Below are 23,107 nucleotides of genomic sequence, written 5' to 3'. Positions count from 1 at the left end.
TCAACCTGCATCCCCAGAGTACCCCTACTTCTCAACCTGCATTCCCAGAGTACCCCTACTTCTTAACCTGCATCCCCAGAGTACCCCTACTTCTCAACCTGCAACCCAGGAGTACCCCTACTACTCAACCTGCAACCCCAGAGTACCCCTACTTCTCAACCTGCATCCCCAGAGTACCCCTACTTCTCAACCTGCATCCCCAGAGTACCCCTACTTCTCAACCTGCAACCCCAGGGTACCCCTACTTCTCAACCTGCATCCCCAGAGTACCCCTACTTCTCAACCTGCAACCCCAGAGTACCCCTACTTCTCAACCTGCATCCCCAGAGTACCCCTACTTCTCAACTAGCATCCCCAGAGTACCCCTACTTCTCAACCTGCATCCCCAGAGTACCCCTACTACTCAACCTGCAAACCCAGAGTACCCCTATTTCTCAACCTGCATCCCCAGAGTACCCCTACTTCTCAACCTGCATTCCCAGAGTACCCCTACTTCTTAACCTGCATCCCCAGAGTACCCCTACTTCTCAACCTGCAACCCCAGAGTACCCCTACTTCTCAACCTGCAACCCCAGAGTACCCCTACTTCTCAACGTGCATCCCCAGAGTACCCCTACTTCTCAACCAGCATCCCCAGAGTACCCCTACTTCTCAACCAGCATCCACAGAGTACCCCTACTTCTCAACTAGCATCCCCAGAGTACCCCTACTTCTCAACCTGCAACCCCAGAGTACCCCTACTTCTCAACCTGCATCCCCAGAGTACCCCTACTTCTCAACCTGCATCCCCAGAGTACCCCTACTTCTCAACCTGCAACCCCAGAGTACCCCTACTTCTCAACCTGCTACCCCAGAGTACCCCTACGTCTCAACCAGCATCCACAGAGTACCCCTACTTCTCAACTAGCATCCCCAGAGTACCCCTACAGCTCAACCTGCATCCCCAGAGTACCCCTACTTCTCAACTTGCATCCCCAAAGTACCCCTACTTCTCAACCTGCATCCCCAGAGTACCCCTACTACTCAACCTGCAACCCCAGAGTACCCCTATTTCTCAACCTGCTTCCCCAGAGTACCCCTACTTCTCAACCTGCAACCCCAGGGTACCCCTACATCTCAACCTGCAACCCCAGGGTACCCCTACTTCTCAACCTGCAACCCCAAAGTACCCCTACTTCTCAACCTGCAACCACAGAGTACCCCTACTTCTCAACCTGCATCCCCAGAGTACCCCTACTTCTCAACCTGCATCCCCAGAGTACCCCTACTTCTCAACCTGCAACCCCAGAGTACCCCTACTTCTCAACCTGCATCCCCAGAGTACCCCTACTTCTCAACCTGCATCCCCAGAGTACCCCAACTTCTCAACCTGCAACCCCAGGGTACCCCTACTTCTCAACCTGCATACCCAGAGTACCCCTACTACTCAACCTGCAACCCCAGAGTACCCCTACTTCTCAACCTGCATCCCCAGAGTACCCCTACTTCTCAACCTGCATCCCCAGAGTACCCCTACTTCTCAACCTGCAACCCCAGAGTACCCCTACTTCTCAACCTGCATCCCCAGAGTACCCCTACTTCTCAACCTGCATCCCCAGAGTACCCCTACTTCTCAACCTGCATCCCCAGAGTACCCCTACTTCTCAACCTGCATCCCCAAAGTACCCCTACTATTCAACCTGCATCCCCATAGTACCCCTACTTCTCAACCTGCATCCCCAGAGTACCCCTACTTCTCAACCTGCATCCCCAGAGTACCCCTACTACTCAACCTGCATCCCCAGAGTACCCCTACTTCTCAACCTGCATTCCCAGAGTACCCCTACTTCTCAACCTGCATTCCCAGAGTACCCCTACATCTCAACCTGCATCCCCAGAGTACCCCTACTTCTCAACCTGCATCCCCAGAGTACCCCTACTTCTCAACCTGCATCCCCAGAGTACCCCTACTTCTCAACCTGCAACCCCAGAGTACCCCTACTACTCAACCTGCATCCCCAGAGTACCCCTACTTCTCAACCTGCATCCCCAGAGTACCCCTACTTCTCAACCTGCATCCCCAGAGTACCCCTACTTCTCAACCTGCATCCCCAGAGTACCTCTACTACTCAACCTGCATCCCCAGGGTACCCCTACTACTCAACCTGCATCCCCAGAGTACCCCTACTTCTCAACCTGCATCCCCAGAGTACCCCTACTTCTCAACCTGCAACCCCAGAGTACCCCTACTACTCAACCTGCATCCCCAGAGTACCCCTACTTCTCAACCTGCATCCCCAGAGTACCCCTACTACTCAACCTGCAACCCCAGAGTACCTCTACTTCTCAACCTGCAAACCCAGAGTACCTCTACTTCTCAACCTGCATCCCCAGAGTACCCCTACTACTCAACCTGCAACCCCAGAGAACCTCTACTTCTCAACCTGCATCCCCAGAGTACCCCTACTACTCAACCTGCAACCCCAGAGTACCCCTATTTCTCAACCCGCTTCCCCAGAGTACCCCTACTTCTCAACCTGCATCCCCAGAGTACCCCTACTACTCAACCTGCAACGCCAGAGTACCCCTATTTCTCAACCCGCTTCCCCAGAGTACCCCTACTTCTCAACCTGCATCCCTAGAGTACCCCTACTTCTCAACCTGCAACCCCAGGGTACCCCTACATCTCAACCTGCAACCCCAGGGTACCCCTACTTCTCAACCTGCAACCCCAAAGTACTCCTACTTCTCAACCTGCATCCCCAGAGTACCCCTACTTCTCAACCTGCATCCCCAGAGTACCCCTACTTCTCAACCTGCATCCCCAGAGTACCCCTACTTCTCAACCTGCATCCCCAAAGTACCCTACTATTCAACCTGCATCCACAGAGTACCCCTACTTCTCAACCTGCATCCCCAGAGTACCCCTACTTCTCAACCTGCATCCCCAGAGTACCCCTACTTCTCAACCTGCATCCCCAGAGTACCCCTACTTCTCAACCTGCATCCCCAGAGTACCCTACTTCTCAACCTGCATTCCCAGAGTACCCCTACTTCTCAACCTGCAACCCCAGAGTACCCCTACTTCTCAACCTGCATCCCCAGAGTACCCCTACTTCTCAACCTGCATCCCCAGAGTACCCCTACTTCTCAACCTGCATCCCCAAAGTACCCCTACTATTCAACCTGCATCCCCATAGTACCCCTACTTCTCAACCTGCATCCCCAGAGTACCCCTACTTCTCAACCTGCATCCCCAGAGTACCCCTACTTCTCAACCTGCATCCCCAGAGTACCCCTACTTCTCAACCTGCATCCCCAGAGTACCCCTACTTCTCAACCTGCAACCCCAGAGTACCCCTACTTCTCAACCTGCATCCCCAGAGTACCCCTACTTCTCAACCTGCATCCCCAGAGTACCCCTACTTCTCAACCTGCATCCCCAGAGTACCCCTACTTCTCAACCTGCATCCCCAGAGTACCCCTACTTCTCAACCTGCAACCCCAGATTACCCCTACTACTCAACCTGCATCCCCAGAGTACCCCTACTTCTCAACCTGCATCCCCAGAGTACCCCTACTTCTCAACCTGCATCCCCAGAGTACCCCTACTTCTCAACCTGCATCCCCAAAGTACCCCTACTATTCAACCTGCATCCCCAGAGTACCCCTACTACTCAACCTGCATCCCCAGAGTACACCTACTTCTCAACCTGCATCCCCAGAGTACCCCTACTTCTCAACCTGCATCCCCAGAGTACCCCGACTACTCAACCTGCAACCCCAGAGTACCTCTACTTCTCAACCTGCAAACCCAGAGTACCTCTACTTCTCAACCTGCATCCCCAGAGTACCCCTACTACTCAACCTGCAACCCCAGAGTGCCTCTACTTCTCAACCTGCATCCCCAGAGTACCCCTACTACTCAACCTGCAACCCCAGAGTACCCCTATTTCTCAACCTGCATCCCCAGAGTACCCCTACTTCTCAACCTGCATCCCCAGAGTACCCCTACTTCTCAACCTGCAACCCCAGATTACCCCTACTACTCAACCTGCATCCCCAGAGTACCCCTACTTCTCAACCTGCATCCCCAGAGTACCCCTACTTCTCAACCTGCATCCCCAGAGTACCCCTACTTCTCAACCTGCATCCCCAAAGTACCCCTACTATTCAACCTGCATCCCCAGAGTACCCCTACTACTCAACCTGCATCCCCAGAGTACACCTACTTCTCAACCTGCATCCCCAGAGTACCCCTACTTCTCAACCTGCATCCCCAGAGTACCCCGACTACTCAACCTGCAACCCCAGAGTACCTCTACTTCTCAACCTGCAAACCCAGAGTACCTCTACTTCTCAACCTGCATCCCCAGAGTACCCCTACTACTCAACCTGCAACCCCAGAGTGCCTCTACTTCTCAACCTGCATCCCCAGAGTACCCCTACTACTCAACCTGCAACCCCAGAGTACCCCTATTTCTCAACCCGCTTCCCCAGAGTAACCCTACTTCTCAACCTGCATCCCCAGAGTACCCCTACTACTCAACCTGCAACCCCAGAGTACCCCTATTTCTCAACCCGCTTCCCCAGAGTACCCCTACTTCTCAACCTGCATCCCTAGAGTACCCCTACTTCTCAACCTGCAACCCCAGGGTACCCCTACATCTCAACCTGCAACCCCAGGGTACCCCTACTTCTCAACCTGCAACCCCAAAGTACCCCTACTTCTCAACCTGCATCCCCAGAGTACCCCTACTTCTCAACCTGCATCCCCAGAGTACCCCTACTTCTCAACCTGCATCCCCAAAGTACCCCTACTATTCAACCTGCATCCCCAGAGTACCCCTACTTCTCAACCTGCATCCCCAGAGTACCCCTACTTCTCAACCTGCATTCCCAGAGTACCCCTACATCTCAACCTGCAACCCCAGAGAACCTCTACTTCTCAACCTGCATCCCCAGAGTACCCCTACTACTCAACCTGCAACCCCAGAGTACCCCTATTTCTCAACCCGCTTCCCCAGAGTACCCCTACTTCTCAACCTGCATCCCCAGAGTACCCCTACTACTCAACCTGCAACGCCAGAGTACCCCTATTTCTCAACCCGCTTCCCCAGAGTACCCCTACTTCTCAACCTGCATCCCTAGAGTACCCCTACTTCTCAACCTGCAACCCCAGGGTACCCCTACATCTCAACCTGCAACCCCAGGGTACCCCTACTTCTCAACCTGCAACCCCAAAGTACTCCTACTTCTCAACCTGCATCCCCAGAGTACCCCTACTTCTCAACCTGCATCCCCAGAGTACCCCTACTTCTCAACCTGCATCCCCAGAGTACCCCTACTTCTCAACCTGCATCCCCAAAGTACCCTACTATTCAACCTGCATCCACAGAGTACCCCTACTTCTCAACCTGCATCCCCAGAGTACCCCTACTTCTCAACCTGCATCCCCAGAGTACCCCTACTTCTCAACCTGCATCCCCAGAGTACCCCTACTTCTCAACCTGCATCCCCAGAGTACCCTACTTCTCAACCTGCATTCCCAGAGTACCCCTACTTCTCAACCTGCAACCCCAGAGTACCCCTACTTCTCAACCTGCATCCCCAGAGTACCCCTACTTCTCAACCTGCATCCCCAGAGTACCCCTACTTCTCAACCTGCATCCCCAAAGTACCCCTACTATTCAACCTGCATCCCCATAGTACCCCTACTTCTCAACCTGCATCCCCAGAGTACCCCTACTTCTCAACCTGCATCCCCAGAGTACCCCTACTTCTCAACCTGCATCCCCAGAGTACCCCTACTTCTCAACCTGCATCCCCAGAGTACCCCTACTTCTCAACCTGCATACCCAGAGTACCCCTACTTCTCAACCTGCATCCCCAGAGTACCCCTACTTCTCAACCTGCATCCCCAGAGTACCCCTACTTCTCAACCTGCAACCCCAGATTACCCCTACTACTCAACCTGCATCCCCAGAGTACCCCTACTTCTCAACCTGCATCCCCAGAGTACCCCTACTTCTCAACCTGCATCCCCAGAGTACCCCTACTTCTCAACCTGCATCCCCAAAGTACCCCTACTATTCAACCTGCATCCCCAGAGTACCCCTACTACTCAACCTGCATCCCCAGAGTACCCCTACTTCTCAACCTGCATCCCCAGAGTACCCCTACTTCTCAACCTGCATCCCCAGAGTACCCCGACTACTCAACCTGCAACCCCAGAGTACCTCTACTTCTCAACCTGCAAACCCAGAGTACCTCTACTTCTCAACCTGCATCCCCAGAGTACCCCTACTACTCAACCTGCAACCCCAGAGTGCCTCTACTTCTCAACCTGCATCCCCAGAGTACCCCTACTACTCAACCTGCAACCCCAGAGTACCCCTATTTCTCAACCCGCTTCCCCAGAGTAACCCTACTTCTCAACCTGCATCCCCAGAGTACCCCTACTACTCAACCTGCAACCCCAGAGTACCCCTATTTCTCAACCCGCTTCCCCAGAGTACCCCTACTTCTCAACCTGCATCCCTAGAGTACCCCTACTTCTCAACCTGCAACCCCAGGGTACCCCTACATCTCAACCTGCAACCCCAGGGTACCCCTACTTCTCAACCTGCATCCCGAGTACCCCTACTTCTCAACCTGCATCCCCAGAGTACCCCTACTTCTCAACCTGCATTCCCAGAGTACCCCTAATTATCAACCTGCAACCCCAGGGTACCCCTACTACTCAACCTGCATCCCCAGAGTACCCCTACTTCTCAACCTGCAACCCCAGAGTACCCCTACTACTCAACCTGCAACCCCAGGGTACCCCTACTTCTCAACCTGCAGACCCAGAGTACCCCTACTTCTCAACCTGCAACCCCAGGGAACCCCTATTTCTCAACCTGCATCCCCAGAGTACCCCTACTTCTCAACCTGCATCCCCAGAGTACCCCTACTTCTCAACCTGCATCCCCAGAGTACCCCTACTTCTCAACCTGCATCCCCAGAGTACCCCTACTTCTCAACCTGCATCCCCAGAGTACCCCTACTACTCAACCTGCAACCCCAGAGTACCCCTACTTCTCAACCTGCATCCCCAGAGTACCCCTACTTCTCAACCTGCATCCCCAGAGTACCCCTACTACTCAACCTGCAACCCCAGAGTACCTCTACTTCTCAACCTGCAAACCCAGAGTACCTCTACTTCTCAACCTGCATCCCCAGAGTACCCCTACTACTCAACCTGCAACCCCAGAGAACCTCTACTTCTCAACCTGCATCCCCAGAGTACCCCTACTACTCAACCTGCAACCCCAGAGTACCCCTATTTCTCAACCCGCTTCCCCAGAGTACCCCTACTTCTCAACCTGCATCCCCAGAGTACCCCTACTACTCAACCTGCAACGCCAGAGTACCCCTATTTCTCAACCCGCTTCCCCAGAGTACCCCTACTTCTCAACCTGCATCCCTAGAGTACCCCTACTTCTCAACCTGCAACCCCAGGGTACCCCTACATCTCAACCTGCAACCCCAGGGTACCCCTACTTCTCAACCTGCAACCCCAAAGTACTCCTACTTCTCAACCTGCATCCCCAGAGTACCCCTACTTCTCAACCTGCATCCCCAGAGTACCCCTACTTCTCAACCTGCATCCCCAGAGTACCCCTACTTCTCAACCTGCATCCCCAAAGTACCCTACTATTCAACCTGCATCCACAGAGTACCCCTACTTCTCAACCTGCATCCCCAGAGTACCCCTACTTCTCAACCTGCATCCCCAGAGTACCCCTACTTCTCAACCTGCATCCCCAGAGTACCCCTACTTCTCAACCTGCATCCCCAGAGTACCCTACTTCTCAACCTGCATTCCCAGAGTACCCCTACTTCTCAACCTGCAACCCCAGAGTACCCCTACTTCTCAACCTGCATCCCCAGAGTACCCCTACTTCTCAACCTGCATCCCCAGAGTACCCCTACTTCTCAACCTGCATCCCCAAAGTACCCCTACTATTCAACCTGCATCCCCATAGTACCCCTACTTCTCAACCTGCATCCCCAGAGTACCCCTACTTCTCAACCTGCATCCCCAGAGTACCCCTACTTCTCAACCTGCATCCCCAGAGTACCCCTACTTCTCAACCTGCATCCCCAGAGTACCCCTACTTCTCAACCTGCATTCCCAGAGTACCCCTACTTCTCAACCTGCATCCCCAGAGTACCCCTACTTCTCAACCTGCATCCCCAGAGTACCCCTACTTCTCAACCTGCAACCCCAGATTACCCCTACTACTCAACCTGCATCCCCAGAGTACCCCTACTTCTCAACCTGCATCCCCAGAGTACCCCTACTTCTCAACCTGCATCCCCAGAGTACCCCTACTTCTCAACCTGCACCCCCAAAGTACCCCTACTATTCAACCTGCATCCCCAGAGTACCCCTACTACTCAACCTGCATCCCCAGAGTACACCTACTTCTCAACCTGCATCCCCAGAGTACCCCTACTTCTCAACCTGCATCCCCAGAGTACCCCGACTACTCAACCTGCAACCCCAGAGTACCTCTACTTCTCAACCTGCAAACCCAGAGTACCTCTACTTCTCAACCTGCATCCCCAGAGTACCCCTACTACTCAACCTGCAACCCCAGAGTGCCTCTACTTCTCAACCTGCATCCCCAGAGTACCCCTACTACCCAACCTGCAACCCCAGAGTACCCCTATTTCTCAACCCGCTTCCCCAGAGTAACCCTACTTCTCAACCTGCATCCCCAGAGTACCCCTACTACTCAACCTGCAACCCCAGAGTACCCCTATTTCTCAACCCGCTTCCCCAGAGTACCCCTACTTCTCAACCTGCATCCCTAGAGTACCCCTACTTCTCAACCTGCAACCCCAGGGTACCCCTACATCTCAACCTGCAACCCCAGGGTACCCCTACTTCTCAACCTGCAACCCCAAAGTACCCCTACTTCTCAACCTGCATCCCCAGAGTACCCCTACTTCTCAACCTGCATCCCCAGAGTACCCCTACTTCTCAACCTGCATCCCCAAAGTACCCCTACTATTCAACCTGCATCCCCAGAGTACCCCTACTTCTCAACGTGCATCCCCAGAGTACCCCTACTTCTCAACCTGCATTCCCAGAGTACCCCTACATCTCAACCTGCAACCCCAGAGAACCTCTACTTCTCAACCTGCATCCCCAGAGTACCCCTACTACTCAACCTGCAACCCCAGAGTACCCCTATTTCTCAACCCGCTTCCCCAGAGTACCCCTACTTCTCAACCTGCATCCCCAGAGTACCCCTACTACTCAACCTGCAACGCCAGAGTACCCCTATTTCTCAACCCGCTTCCCCAGAGTACCCCTACTTCTCAACCTGCATCCCTAGAGTACCCCTACTTCTCAACCTGCAACCCCAGGGTACCCCTACATCTCAACCTGCAACCCCAGGGTACCCCTACTTCTCAACCTGCAACCCCAAAGTACTCCTACTTCTCAACCTGCATCCCCAGAGTACCCCTACTTCTCAACCTGCATCCCCAGAGTACCCCTACTTCTCAACCTGCATCCCCAGAGTACCCCTACTTCTCAACCTGCATCCCCAAAGTACCCTACTATTCAACCTGCATCCACAGAGTACCCCTACTTCTCAACCTGCATCCCCAGAGTACCCCTACTTCTCAACCTGCATCCCCAGAGTACCCCTACTTCTCAACCTGCATCCCCAGAGTACCCCTACTTCTCAACCTGCATCCCCAGAGTACCCTACTTCTCAACCTGCATTCCCAGAGTACCCCTACTTCTCAACCTGCAACCCCAGAGTACCCCTACTTCTCAACCTGCATCCCCAGAGTACCCCTACTTCTCAACCTGCATCCCCAGAGTACCCCTACTTCTCAACCTGCATCCCCAAAGTACCCCTACTATTCAACCTGCATCCCCATAGTACCCCTACTTCTCAACCTGCATCCCCAGAGTACCCCTACTTCTCAACCTGCATCCCCAGAGTACCCCTACTTCTCAACCTGCATCCCCAGAGTACCCCTACTTCTCAACCTGCATCCCCAGAGTACCCCTACTTCTCAACCTGCATACCCAGAGTACCCCTACTTCTCAACCTGCATCCCCAGAGTACCCCTACTTCTCAACCTGCATCCCCAGAGTACCCCTACTTCTCAACCTGCAACCCCAGATTACCCCTACTACTCAACCTGCATCCCCAGAGTACCCCTACTTCTCAACCTGCATCCCCAGAGTACCCCTACTTCTCAACCTGCATCCCCAGAGTACCCCTACTTCTCAACCTGCATCCCCAAAGTACCCCTACTATTCAACCTGCATCCCCAGAGTACCCCTACTACTCAACCTGCATCCCCAGAGTACCCCTACTTCTCAACCTGCATCCCCAGAGTACCCCTACTTCTCAACCTGCATCCCCAGAGTACCCCGACTACTCAACCTGCAACCCCAGAGTACCTCTACTTCTCAACCTGCAAACCCAGAGTACCTCTACTTCTCAACCTGCATCCCCAGAGTACCCCTACTACTCAACCTGCAACCCCAGAGTGCCTCTACTTCTCAACCTGCATCCCCAGAGTACCCCTACTACTCAACCTGCAACCCCAGAGTACCCCTATTTCTCAACCCGCTTCCCCAGAGTAACCCTACTTCTCAACCTGCATCCCCAGAGTACCCCTACTACTCAACCTGCAACCCCAGAGTACCCCTATTTCTCAACCCGCTTCCCCAGAGTACCCCTACTTCTCAACCTGCATCCCTAGAGTACCCCTACTTCTCAACCTGCAACCCCAGGGTACCCCTACATCTCAACCTGCAACCCCAGGGTACCCCTACTTCTCAACCTGCAACCCCAAAGTACCCCTACTTCTCAACCTGCATACCCAGAGTACCCCTACTTCTCAACCTGCATCCCCAGAGTACCCCTACTTCTCAACCTGCATCCCCAAAGTACCCCTACTATTCAACCTGCATCCCCAGAGTACCCCTACTTCTCAACCTGCATCCCCAGAGTACCCCTACTTCTCAACCTGCATCCCCAGAGTACCCCTACTTCTCAACCTGCATCCCCAGAGTACCCCTACTTCTCAACCTGCATCCCCAGAGTACCCCTACTTCTCAACCTGCATTCCCAGAGTACCCCTACTTCTCAACCTGCAACCCCAGAGTACCCCTACTTCTCAACCTGCATCCCCAGAGTACCCCTACTTCTCAACCTGCATCCCCAGAGTACCCCTACTTCTCAACCTGCATCCCCAAAGTACCCCTACTATTCAACCTGCATCCCCATAGTACCCCTACTTCTCAACCTGCATTCCCAGAGTACCCCTACATCTCAACCTGCATACCCAGAGTACCCCTACTTCTCAACCTGCATCCCCAGAGTACCCCTACTTCTCAACCTGCATCCCCAGAGTACCCCTACTTCTCAACCTGCAACCCCAGAGTACCCCTACTACTCAACCTGCCTCCCCAGAGTACCCCTACTTCTCAACCTGCATCCCCAGAGTACCCCTACTTCTCAACCTGCATCCCCAGAGTACCTCTACTACTCAACCTGCAACCCCAGGGTACCCCTACTTCTCAACCTGCAACCCCAGAGTACCCCTACTTCTCAACCTGCATCCCCAGAGTACCCCTACTTCTCAAACTGCATCCCCAGAGTACCCCTACTTCTCAACCTGCATTCCCAGAGTACCCCTAATTCTCAACCTGCAACCCCAGGGTACCCCTACTACTCAACCTGCATCCCCAGAGTACCCCTACTTCTCAACCTGCAACCCCAGAGTACCCCTACTACTCAACCTGCAACCCCAGGGTACCCCTACTTCTCAACCTGCAGACCCAGAGTACCCCTACTTCTCAACCTGCAACCCCAGGGTACCCCTATTTCTCAACCTGCATCCCCAGAGTACCCCTACTTCTCAACCTGCATCCCCAGAGTACCCCTACTTCTCAACCTGCATCCCCAGAGTACCCCTACTACTCAACCTGCAACCCCAGAGTACCCCTACTTCTCAACCTGCATCCCCAGAGTACCCCTACTTCTCAACCTGCATCCCCAGAGTACCCCTACTACTCAACCTGCAACCCCAGAGTACCTCTACTTCTCAACCTGCAAACCCAGAGTACCTCTACTTCTCAACCTGCATCCCCAGAGTACCCCTACTACTCAACCTGCAACCCCAGAGTACCTCTACTTCTCAACCTGCATCCCCAGAGTACCCTTACTACTCAACCTGCAACCCCAGAGTACCCCTATTTCTCAACCCGCTTCCCCAGAGTACCCCTACTTCTCAACCTGCATCCCCAGAGTACCCCTACTACTCAACCTGCAACCCCAGAGTACCCCTATTTCTCAACCCGCTTCCCCAGAGTACCCCTACTTCTCAACCTGCATCCCCAGAGTACCCCTACTTCTCAACCTGCATCCCCAGAGTACCCCTACTACTCAACCTGCAACCCCAGAGTACCCCTACTTCTCAACCTGCATCCCCAGAGTACCCCTACTTCTCAACCTGCATCCCCAGAGTAACCCTACTACTCAACCTGCAACCCCAGAGTACCTCTACTTCTCAACCTGCAAACCCAGAGTACCTCTACTTCTCAACCTGCATCCCCAGAGTACCCCTACTACTCAACCTGCAACCCCAGAGTACCTCTACTTCTCAACCTGCATCCCCAGAGTACCCCTACTACTCAACCTGCAACCCCAGAGTACCCCTATTTCTCAACCCGCTTCCCCAGAGTACCCCTACTTCTCAACCTGCATCCCCAGAGTACCCCTACTACTCAACCTGCAACCCCAGAGTACCCCTATTTCTCAACCCGCTTCCCCAGAGTACCCCTACTTCTCAACCTGCATCCCTAGAGTACCCCTACTTCTCAACCTGCAACCCCAGGGTACCCCTACATCTCAACCTGCAACCCCAGGGTACCCCTACTTCTCAACCTGCAACCCCAAAGTACCCCTACTTCTCAACCTGCGTCCCCAGAGTACCCCTACTTCTCAACCTGCATCCCCAGAGTACCCCTACTTCTCAACCTGCATCCCCAGAGTACCCCTACTTCTCAACCTGCATCCCCAAAGTACCCCTACTATTCAACCTGCATCCCCAGAGTACCCCTACTTTTCAACCTGCATCCGCAGAGTACCCCTACTTCTCAACCTGCATCCCCAGAGTACCCCTACTTCTCAACCTGCATCCCCAGAGTACCCCTACTTCTCAACCTACATCCCCAAAGTACCCCTACTTCTCAACCTGCATTCCCAGAGTACCCCTACTTCTCAACCTGCAACCCCAGAGTACCCCTACTTCTCAACATGCATCCCCAGAGTACCCCTACTTCTCAACCTGCATCCCCAGAGTACCCCTACTTCTCAACCTGCATCCCCAAAGTACCCCTACTATTCAACCTGCATCCCCATAGTACCCCTACTTCTCAACCTGCATCCCCAGAGTACCCCTACTTCTCAACCTGCATCCCCAGAGTACCCCTACTTCTCAACCTGCATCCCCAGAGTACCCCTACTTCTCAACCTGCATCCCCAGAGTACCCCTACTTCTCAACCTGCATTCCCAGAGTACCCCTACTTCTCAAACTGCATCCCCAGAGTACCCCTACTTCTCAACCTGCATCCCCAGAGTACCCCTACTTCTCAACCTGCATCCCCAGAGTACCCCTACTTCTCAACCTGCAACCCCAGAGTACCCCTACTACTCAACCTGCATCCCCAGAGTACCCCTACTTCTCAACCTGCATCCCCAGAGTACCCCTACTTCTCAACCTGCAACCCCAGGGTACCCCTACTTCTCAACCAGCATCCCCAGAGTACCCCTACTTCTCAACCTGCATCCCCAGAGTACCCCTACTTCTCAACCTGCATCCCCAAAGTACCCCTACTATTCAACCTGCATCCCCAGAGTACCCCTACTACTCAACCTGCATCCCCAGAGTACCCCTGCTTCTCAACCTGCATCCCCAGAGTACCCCTACTTCTCAACCTGCATCCCCAGAGTACCCCTACTTCTCAACCTGCATCCCCAGAGTACCCCTACTTCTCAACCTGCATCCCCAGAGTACCCCTACTTCTCAACCTGCATTCCCAGAGTACCCCTACATCTCAACCTGCAACCCCAGGGTACCCCTACATCTCAACCTGCAACCCCAGAGTACCCCTACATCTCAACCTGCAACCCCAGAGTACCCCTACATCTCAACCTTCATCACCAGAGTACCCCTACTTCTCAACCTGCAGACCCAAAGTACCCCTACTTCTCAACCTGCAACCCCAGAGTACCCCTACTTCTCAACCTGCATCCCCAGAGTACCCCTACTTCTCAACCTGCATCCCCAGAGTACCCCTACTTCTCAACCTGCATCCCCAGAGTACCCCTACTACTCAACCTGCATTACCAGAGTACCCCTACTTCTCAACCTGCATCCCCAGAGTACGCCTACTTCTCAACCTGCATCCCCAGAGTACCCCTACTTCTCAACCTGCATCCCCAGAGTACCCCTACTTCTCAACCTGCATCCCCAGAGTATCCCTACTTCTCAACCTGCATCCCCAGAGTACCCCTACTTCTCAACCTGCATCCCCAGAGTACCCCTACATCTCAACCTGCATTCCCAGAGTACCCCTACTTCTCAACCTGCATCCCCAGAGTACCCCTACTTCTCAACCTGCATCCCCAGAGTACCCCTACTACTCAACCTGCATCCCCAGAGTACCCCTACTTCTCAACCTGCATCCCCAGAGTACCCCTACTTCTCAACCTGCATCCCCAGAGTCCCCCAGTTACCTCCACTGGTCTCCATCTTAGCAATGTACTGTTTAGCGTTCTCTACATTCGCACTGTTGGCCCAGACCAGAGATTTCTTCCAGGATGCGACGTTGGAACTGAAGGTGATGACATTGAAGTAGTCGTCTCTATGAAGGTCATCGACGATCCTCCCCAGGGCTTCTCTGGTCTGGGGAGGAAGAGGGAAAGAGAGAGAACATGCGAAGGATTGAAGGTTCAAATCCAGCAAGGAAGGTAAAATATGTTCCATTCAAATGTCTATGATAAAATTGTCCCGTGTTATCAGGGACAGGGTCAGACAGTCCTGGGTTTATTATATCTAATCTGGGATGACCTCCTGACTGCAGAGTATCAGGGACAGGGTCAGGCAGTCCTGGGTTTATTATATCTAATCTGGGATGACCTCCTGACTGCAGAGTATCAGGGACAGGGTCAGGCAGAGGTTGTACAATGGAACTTTCTGAGTTACCTGCTGGATCTTCCGTCCACGCATGGACCGGCTCACGTCTATGACAAACACAACTCTCTTGGGGATTTGGGGCAAATTCGCAGGTGCAAAAAAATGCACAAAGTAGCCATTCACAATCTGCAAGAGGGGATAGATGCAATCAGGGACCGGCAGTCTGGCGGTAAAAGTGTCAACCGACCTTAATTCTGTTACTACCTGGATGTCGCTCGCATAACTTGATCGGTCAACGTCATATTTCACGGTGAATTCTCCATTCAATAGCGTGGCCGTGCAGCCAGAGCAGGGCCGCTGGGCAGCCAGAGGCGGCTTAAATAACACACGTCCCTGTAACAAATAAAGTCATTCGGAATGGCTGGACAGGGCAGTTAGAGAAATGAACCTCAAAACCCTACATAGGTGGTATTATACACCTGCCCTCCTTCACTCATTTTTCCCAACAACCTCCCCCCTAAATTGGCGTAAATGTGGCCAAATAGGCCCATTCACACGTATCTGGTGGTCACACCCTGAGATTATTTTATTCTGGGGGAAAGGTTAGGAAGCTAGTAAAAACAAGTTACGGGTTTAGATCTACCAAGGAATATGGAAACACTGCTAATACAAAGGCCGGGGGAAGGCCCGGAAGGGAACATTGAACGTTTCATAACACAAATGCTATCGGCAGCCAAAGCAGCTACTGTGAGACACTGGAAGCCAACGGACACCCGACCCTCACAGTAGTCATACACAAATTAAACTATATAATGACTATGGGAAAACTCTCCAGCCTAATCCAAGACAGATACAACAGATTCCTGACGATATGGCACCCAAGGGAGACCTACAGGGAACAAAACTAAATCTAACATATGAATGCAGCTCCTAACAGGTGGAACTTGATCTAACAAATGTTAAGAAAGTAACAATATTGAATGTTATTTTGTATGCTTTCCGATTGGAGACTTAATGGATATGATCCCCCCGCCCCCACCTCCTTCCCCTTTTCTGTTTTCTGCACCCCCTTCACACCCACCCCCCTCCCCATTTATAATTTGAAGAACCAAAAAAATAAAATACAAGTTAAAAAAAAAAATACATGGCTGAACAGGGACACCCATCTGAATGTGCTGAATGATGCACCAGGTTCCCACTTTCTCCCTGAAGAACGTTCCCTCAGTCCAATGCAGGTTAGTGGAGGATGCATTTTATATTCCACATGGTGGCGGGTATGGGACATTCCTCTGAAGCTGCCATCAGTGGTTGGCTCATCGGGAAGGAAATTCTGATTGGAAATACACTCCTGAACGTGGAACATTTTCTCCCCCCACGTGATCTGAAGAATTGTACATTCTGAGAAAGAGTAGGTGGGAGGAAGGGGGTCAGTGTATCTATAACAATGGCCTCAACCAATCGGAGTCCTTACCTATGAACATTCTATGCATCACAAGTCTCTGGTTGTGTAATGAGGCCACAGTGACTGGGAAATCAGGTCAAGTGGAACATTCTGATTGGTTCATTTCACAGTGAAAGGAGGATTTTGGATGGGTAATCTAACTGAGAACGGGGTATTCTGGTTGGAGGATCTCACTGAGAATCAGGCATTCTGGTTGAAGGCTCTCACTGAGAACAGGGAATTCTATCTGGAGGATCTCACTGAGAATGGGAAACTCTGGTTGATGGATCTCACTGAGAACAGGGCATTCTAGTTGGAGGATCTCACAGAGAAAGGGGCATTCTAGTTGGAGGATCTCACAGAGAAAGGGGCATTCTAGTTGGAGGATTTGAGTGAGAACGGGACATTCTGGTTGGAGGATCTCTCAGAGAACGGGGCTGTAACAGGGGAGTTATCCCTGTTCAGGAAATGTGCCTCTAATCCAGCAGTGTGGTGGTTAATTGCTGCTAGTCAATTAACCAACACCACCTGGCTGATTAGATTCCTTAGAAAAACCTTGCTTTGAGACAGGAAGGGAGATTGTTCCTGAGTCTCACAACTTGTGAGACTGACCATGGGGACAGATGCCTGCCAGAAGAAACAGCAGAGCTGCTTGCAAGACACAGGGGAAAACACTTCTGAACCTGAATCCTGATATCAAACATACAGAACACCTACAAGCTCAAATTGAACCCCCAAAATACCCACAACATATATATAAGCATATAAGTTTCACAGAGGAGTGCTACTGAGCATGGCAATATAATTTAAAACCAGAGACATAACATAAAACACAGACAAAGCTCAGTGCACATCCAGAAAAACTTATATACGGTACAGTGCCTAAATATACATATATAAATAACTAATAAATAAAATGGTCTTTTAGTTTAACATTTTGGCCAAATTGTTGTAAGCCCTTGAGCCATATATATATGTTGTGGGTATTTTGGGGGTTCAATTTGAGCTTGTAGGTGTTCTGTATGTTTTATAATTCTTGTGCAGCTAGTCTTGGCTGTTTTGGAGGGTGGCAACCTCCTATCCAATTGAAGCTCACTCCCTCCCACATTTAAATGGTTAAAAGCTCACTCCATGGCATCTCCAACTATCAGGGGAACTTGCCTGATTGTGACAAATCTATTACAGAGTGCTTTTCCTGGTAATGTACAGGTCAATAAAAGCTTCAATCAGACTTAGAACTTTTCCAACTTATATTGACAGATTTATTATAAATCATTCTTCCTGGCAATGCACAGGTTATTAAGAATTTATATTAGTGTAGGGACCCTTGAACGTGGTCTGCCGTGAAGTTTGGCTCAAGGGCTTACAACAATTTGGCCAAAATGTTAAACTAAAAGACCATTTTATTTATTAGTTATTTATACATGTATATTTAGGCACTGTACCGTATATAAGTTTTTCTGGATGTGCACTGAGCTTTGTCTGTGTTTTATGTTATGTCTCTGGTTTTGAATCCTGATATCGCCTGAGGAAAAAGGCAACAACCCAGTAACAGAGAAGACTTTTCCTCTAACTACAAGAAATCAGATAAGACTTTCCTTTATAAGACTTTATATCTGCACATATCAATATATATTTGGGGCTGGGAGACATGCTAATCTAAAGGGAGTTGTGGACTGCATAGGTTTCACTAGACATACTCCCAAGTGAACAGAAGCTTTGTTTGACCCCTGATTTGAATGTGGATGATTTTCTTATGTTAAAGAAGCAGGCGCAATAAAAGCCTTATTTAATTTCACCTTAACAAGTCTCCCTTGCATACCTCTGCGCGCATCCTCCTACAGGGGCATTCTGGTTGGAGGATCTCACTGAGAACGGGGAATTCTGGTTGAAGGATCTCACTGAGAACAGGGTATTCTGGTTGGAGGATCTCACAGAGAATGGGGAATTCTGGTTGAAGGATCTCACTGAGAACGGAGAATTCTGGTTGGAAGATCTCACTGAGAATGGGGAATTCTGGTTGAAGGATCTCACTGAGAACGGGGAATTCTGGTTGGAGGATCTCACTGAGAACGGGGAATTCTGGTAGGAGGATCTCACTGCGAACGGGGAATTCTGGTTGAAGGATCTCACTTAGAACGGTGAATTCTGGTTGAAGGATCTCACCGAGAACGGGGAATTCTGGTTGAAGGATCTCACTGAGAACTGGGCATTCTGCTTGAAGGATCTCACTGAGATCGGGGATTCTGGTTGGTGGATCTCACTGAGAACGGGGAATTCTGGTTGAGGGATCTCACGGGGGCATTCCAGTTGGTTACTCGCACTAAGAATGGGGCATTCTGATTGGTTAATCTCACAGCCCTGGTTGATAATACTCACTCTAGTCCCAGAATATGACTTTTCCACCATTTGCATCATGTCGTCGGTGAGAAATGTCCCCTCAGTATCCAGGAAACTTATGGCCTGAGTCTCAGCGATGAGGACCTCAATCTGAAGACACAACATGTGACATGCAGAGCCTCATTTGAGGGGCGTGTATATGGGGAGTGAGAAGAGGGATTTACTGTATGGGCGTGACCATAATTGAAAGGTGGAGAGGGTCTCACAACATACAAACAGGTGTATCAGGATCATGTCCTATGGACTGACAGGTGTATCAGGATCATGTCGTATGAAAGGACAGGTGTATCGGGATGTCGTATGAAAGGACACGTGTATCGGTATGTCGTCGTATGGAAGGACAGGTGTATCGGGATGATGTTGTATCAATGGACAGGTGTATCAGGATCATGGCGTATGGAGGGACAGGTGTATCGGGAACACGTGTATGGAGGGACAGGTATATCGGGACAATGTTGTATGGAGGGACAGTTTTATCGGGATCATGTTGTATGGAGGGACAGGTGTATCGGGATCACGTCCTATGGAGGGACAGGTGTATCAGGATCATGGCATATGGAGGGACCGGTGTATCGGGATCACGTCTATGGAGGAACAGGTGTATCGGGATCATGGCGTATGGAGGAACAGGTGTATCGGGATCACGTGTATGGAGGGACAGGTGTATCGGGACAATGCCGTATGGAGGGACAGGTGTATCAGGATAATGTATGGATGGACAGGTGTATCGGGACGATGTCATATGGAGGGACAGGTGTATCAGGATCACGTTGTATGGAGGGATCGGTGTATCGGGATCACGTCGTATGGAGGGACAGGGGTATCAGGATCACGTGTATGGAGGAACAGGTGTATTGGGATCATGACATATGAAGGGACAGGTGTTTCAGGATAACATCCTATGGAGGGACAGGTGTAGCGGGATCATGTCCTATGGATTGACAGGTGTATCGGAATGATGTCATATGGAGGGACAGGTGTATCAGGATGATGTCGTATGGAGGGATAGGTGTATCGGGTTGATGTATGGAGGGACAGGTGTATCGGGATGATGTATGGATTGACAGGTGTATCGGAATGATGTTATATGGAGGGACAGGTGTATCGGGATGATGTATGGAGGGACAGGTGTATCGGAATGATGTCATATGGAGGGACAGGTGTATCGGGATGATGTATGGAGGGATAGGTGTATTGGGATGATGTATGGAGGGACAGGTGTATCGGGATCACGGCGTATGGAGGGACAGGTTTATCGGGATCATGGCGTATGAAGGGACAGGTATTTCGGGATCACGTCCTATGGAGGGACAGGTGTATCGGGACGATGTCGTATGGAGGGACAGGTGTATTGCCATCATGGCATATGGAGGGGCAGGTGTATTGGGATCATGGCATATGCATATGGAGGGACAGGTATATCGGGAGTATGGCGTGTGACGGGACAGGTGTATCGGGATCACATCCTATGGCGGGACAGGTGTATCAGGATCACGTCCTATGGAGGGACAGATGTATCGGGATCACGTCGTATGGAGGGAACGGTGTATCTGGATTACGTCCTATGGAGGGACAGGTGTATCTGGATTACGCCCTATGGAGGGACAGGTGTATCGGGATCACATCCTATGGAGGGACAGGTGTATCAGGATCACATCCTATGGAGGGACAGGTGTATCGGGATGATGTCATGAAGGTGACCGGTCAATTGACTGTGTTTGTCGAGTTGTTAAGGACCCACTGACACACCTGAAAATCTTCTACCAGTTGCCTTGGTTGTATCTTCAGCAGCAGATGGTAATATCCGAGCCTCCTCCTCAGCAACTCCTCATACGTCAGCTGGAAGGTGACGGTGCTTCTGGAGGCCACACTCACCGACACCCCAAACTTCTCCATCAGCCGCCCCGAGGCCCTGCATAGTGGGAGAGGGGACTGGTCAATCCGGGAATCTCCAGCACCAGAGGTCACACCACGGAAACTAGACGCCTGAAGTGCTGCCGGTTCGCCTCATAAAGGGTGGGATACCCTTGTACCAGGGGGTGGCCAACTCCAGTCCTCAAGGGCCACCAATAGGTCAAGGTTTGAAGGATATCCCTGCTTCAACACAGGTGGCTCAATCAGTTCCTGCTTCAACACAGGTGGCTCAATCAGTCCCTGCTTCAGCACAGGTGGCTCAATCAGTCCCTGCTTCAGCACAGGGAGCTCAATCAGTCCCTGCTTCAGCACAGGTGGCTCAATCAGTCCCTGCTTCAGCACAGGTGGCTCATATATATGTACACAGTACAGTGCATAGCACCATAGCATTGGAGGGGTTAGACCTGGGCCAGTGGAGCCCGATTATCTATATCCAGAGCGGGTTAGTACTGTACGTGCTGTAGATCTCTGGCGGAGTCTCACGTCACGATCCCGGCGCTGTGCCCACGGGAAACTGCGTCGGTGTAAACCTTGTGGGCGACCTCCTTCTCTTTCACCGCCCCAACATACGTCCTGCCGTCAATGGTCCTAGAGGAGGGAGGAGAGGAGCCAAGGGGTGAGTGCTAGAGGTGGGCTGAGGGCCCAGGGAATTGGTGGGGGAGGGGATGTGCATTGGTGCAGCACAGAGGGGGGGGGGATGTCAGCGCAGGTGGCGGGGGGAAGTCAGCATGGGGTGAAGTTAGCACAGGGGGCGGGTGGTAGTTAGCGCGGTGGATGGGGGCGTCAGCGCAGTGGGCGGAGGGAGGTCGGTGCAGGGGGAGGAGTTAAACGCTGCTCACATGCTGAAGTTGCTAATGAAGGCGGTTTTGGGCAGCTCCACCTCTCCTTTGACACGTTGGCGCGGTTGGAGACCCAGCTGGTGATAACGTTACGGGCAAAGCGCGAGGTGACCACGGAATCCACGTGAAGGCGGTGAATCCGGACCACATCCGCATCAATCTGGGGAGAAGACACCGGGGTGAGAGATAACGCACACTGTGCATGCAGCGATGCAGGCCACCAATCACAACACTCCCCTCCTTGTGAGATTAGCCAATCACAACACTCCCCTCCTTGTGAGATTAGCCAATCACAACGCTCCCCTCCTTGTGAGAATAGCCAATCACAACGCTCCCCTCCTTGTGAGAATAGCCAATCACAACGCTCCCCTCCTTGTGAGAATAGCCAATCACAACGCTCCCCTCCTTGTGAGATTAGCCAATCACAACGCTCCCCTCCTTGTGAGAATAGCCAATCACAACACTCCCCTCCTTGTGAGAATAGCCAATCACAACGCTCCCCTCCTTGCGAGATGAGCCAATCACAACTCTGAAGGTGCAGGTCCTTGGTAATGTCACTGCATTTGGTGCCATTAATACCCCAGTACTCCCAATACATACAATGTCCTCCCCAGGACATACGTGAAAACGAGAGGTAACTCTCAATGTATTACTTGCTGGTAAAATATTTTATATAAATCAATAAATAAAATAATACTTTCAAATCCAAATGTCACCCTGTGCCTCAAACCAAAAAATTTGATTGTCAGCTCTTGAGAGTAGGAACCCTTTGAGCCTGCAAAATTCTGTGTACTGCGCTACACACTGTCAGCGCTACATAAGAAAAACCGATAACGCTCCTTTCACAGTGCGATTAACCAATCAGGATATCCCATTCAGCAAAGATCTGAACCTTTCATTTCATGGCACCCAATATATATATCTATCAAACACACAAAAGGAAGTCTCTCACACGATATATACTAAAGGCTAAACCAGAACCCAAATATAAATAGTAATATCTTAGTTGTAAAAAAAACCCCAAGAAAACCAATAATACAATAAGACAGGGAAACGGGTGGTGCTGAGGGATTAGAATAATATAGAACACACAGAAACAAGACCAGCAGAATCCCTAGATATAGCAGTCACACAATACCTCAGAAATAAAGAAAAAACATATAATAAACAAGAATCTGGACCCAGAGTCAAAGTAGAAAAAAATGGCAAAGATTGTACTAATGAGCAGTAGGACACACTAACAATTTAAAAAACATATACAGTACACACTAATGGCAGACTAGCAGCAATAATTAGCACAGACAC

The 23,107-nt window shown here is 51.4% G+C and overlaps 1 protein-coding gene across 1 annotated transcript in view; it reads right to left on the bottom strand.

Annotated features, from left to right (window-relative positions):
* Positions 1-14,770: 14,770 nt before the first annotated feature.
* Positions 14,771-23,107, bottom strand: part of LOC142468442 (inter-alpha-trypsin inhibitor heavy chain H3-like) — a 14,975-nt gene continuing 6,638 nt past the window's right edge. The window contains exons 2-8 of the mRNA XM_075575051.1: positions 21,803-21,879; positions 21,447-21,551; positions 20,799-20,961; positions 19,029-19,139; positions 15,473-15,601; positions 15,278-15,394; positions 14,771-14,977 (exon numbers count right to left, since the gene is read on the bottom strand). Of these exons, the coding sequence (XP_075431166.1) occupies positions 14,771-14,977; positions 15,278-15,394; positions 15,473-15,601; positions 19,029-19,139; positions 20,799-20,961; positions 21,447-21,551; positions 21,803-21,879 (909 nt within the window). The remainder of the gene's footprint in view (positions 14,978-15,277; positions 15,395-15,472; positions 15,602-19,028; positions 19,140-20,798; positions 20,962-21,446; positions 21,552-21,802; positions 21,880-23,107) is intronic.

Source organism: Ascaphus truei, chromosome 17 (genome assembly GCF_040206685.1).
Source record: "Ascaphus truei isolate aAscTru1 chromosome 17, aAscTru1.hap1, whole genome shotgun sequence".
NCBI lineage: Eukaryota > Metazoa > Chordata > Amphibia > Anura > Ascaphidae > Ascaphus > Ascaphus truei.
This window is presented reverse-complemented; position numbering and strand designations above follow the sequence as displayed.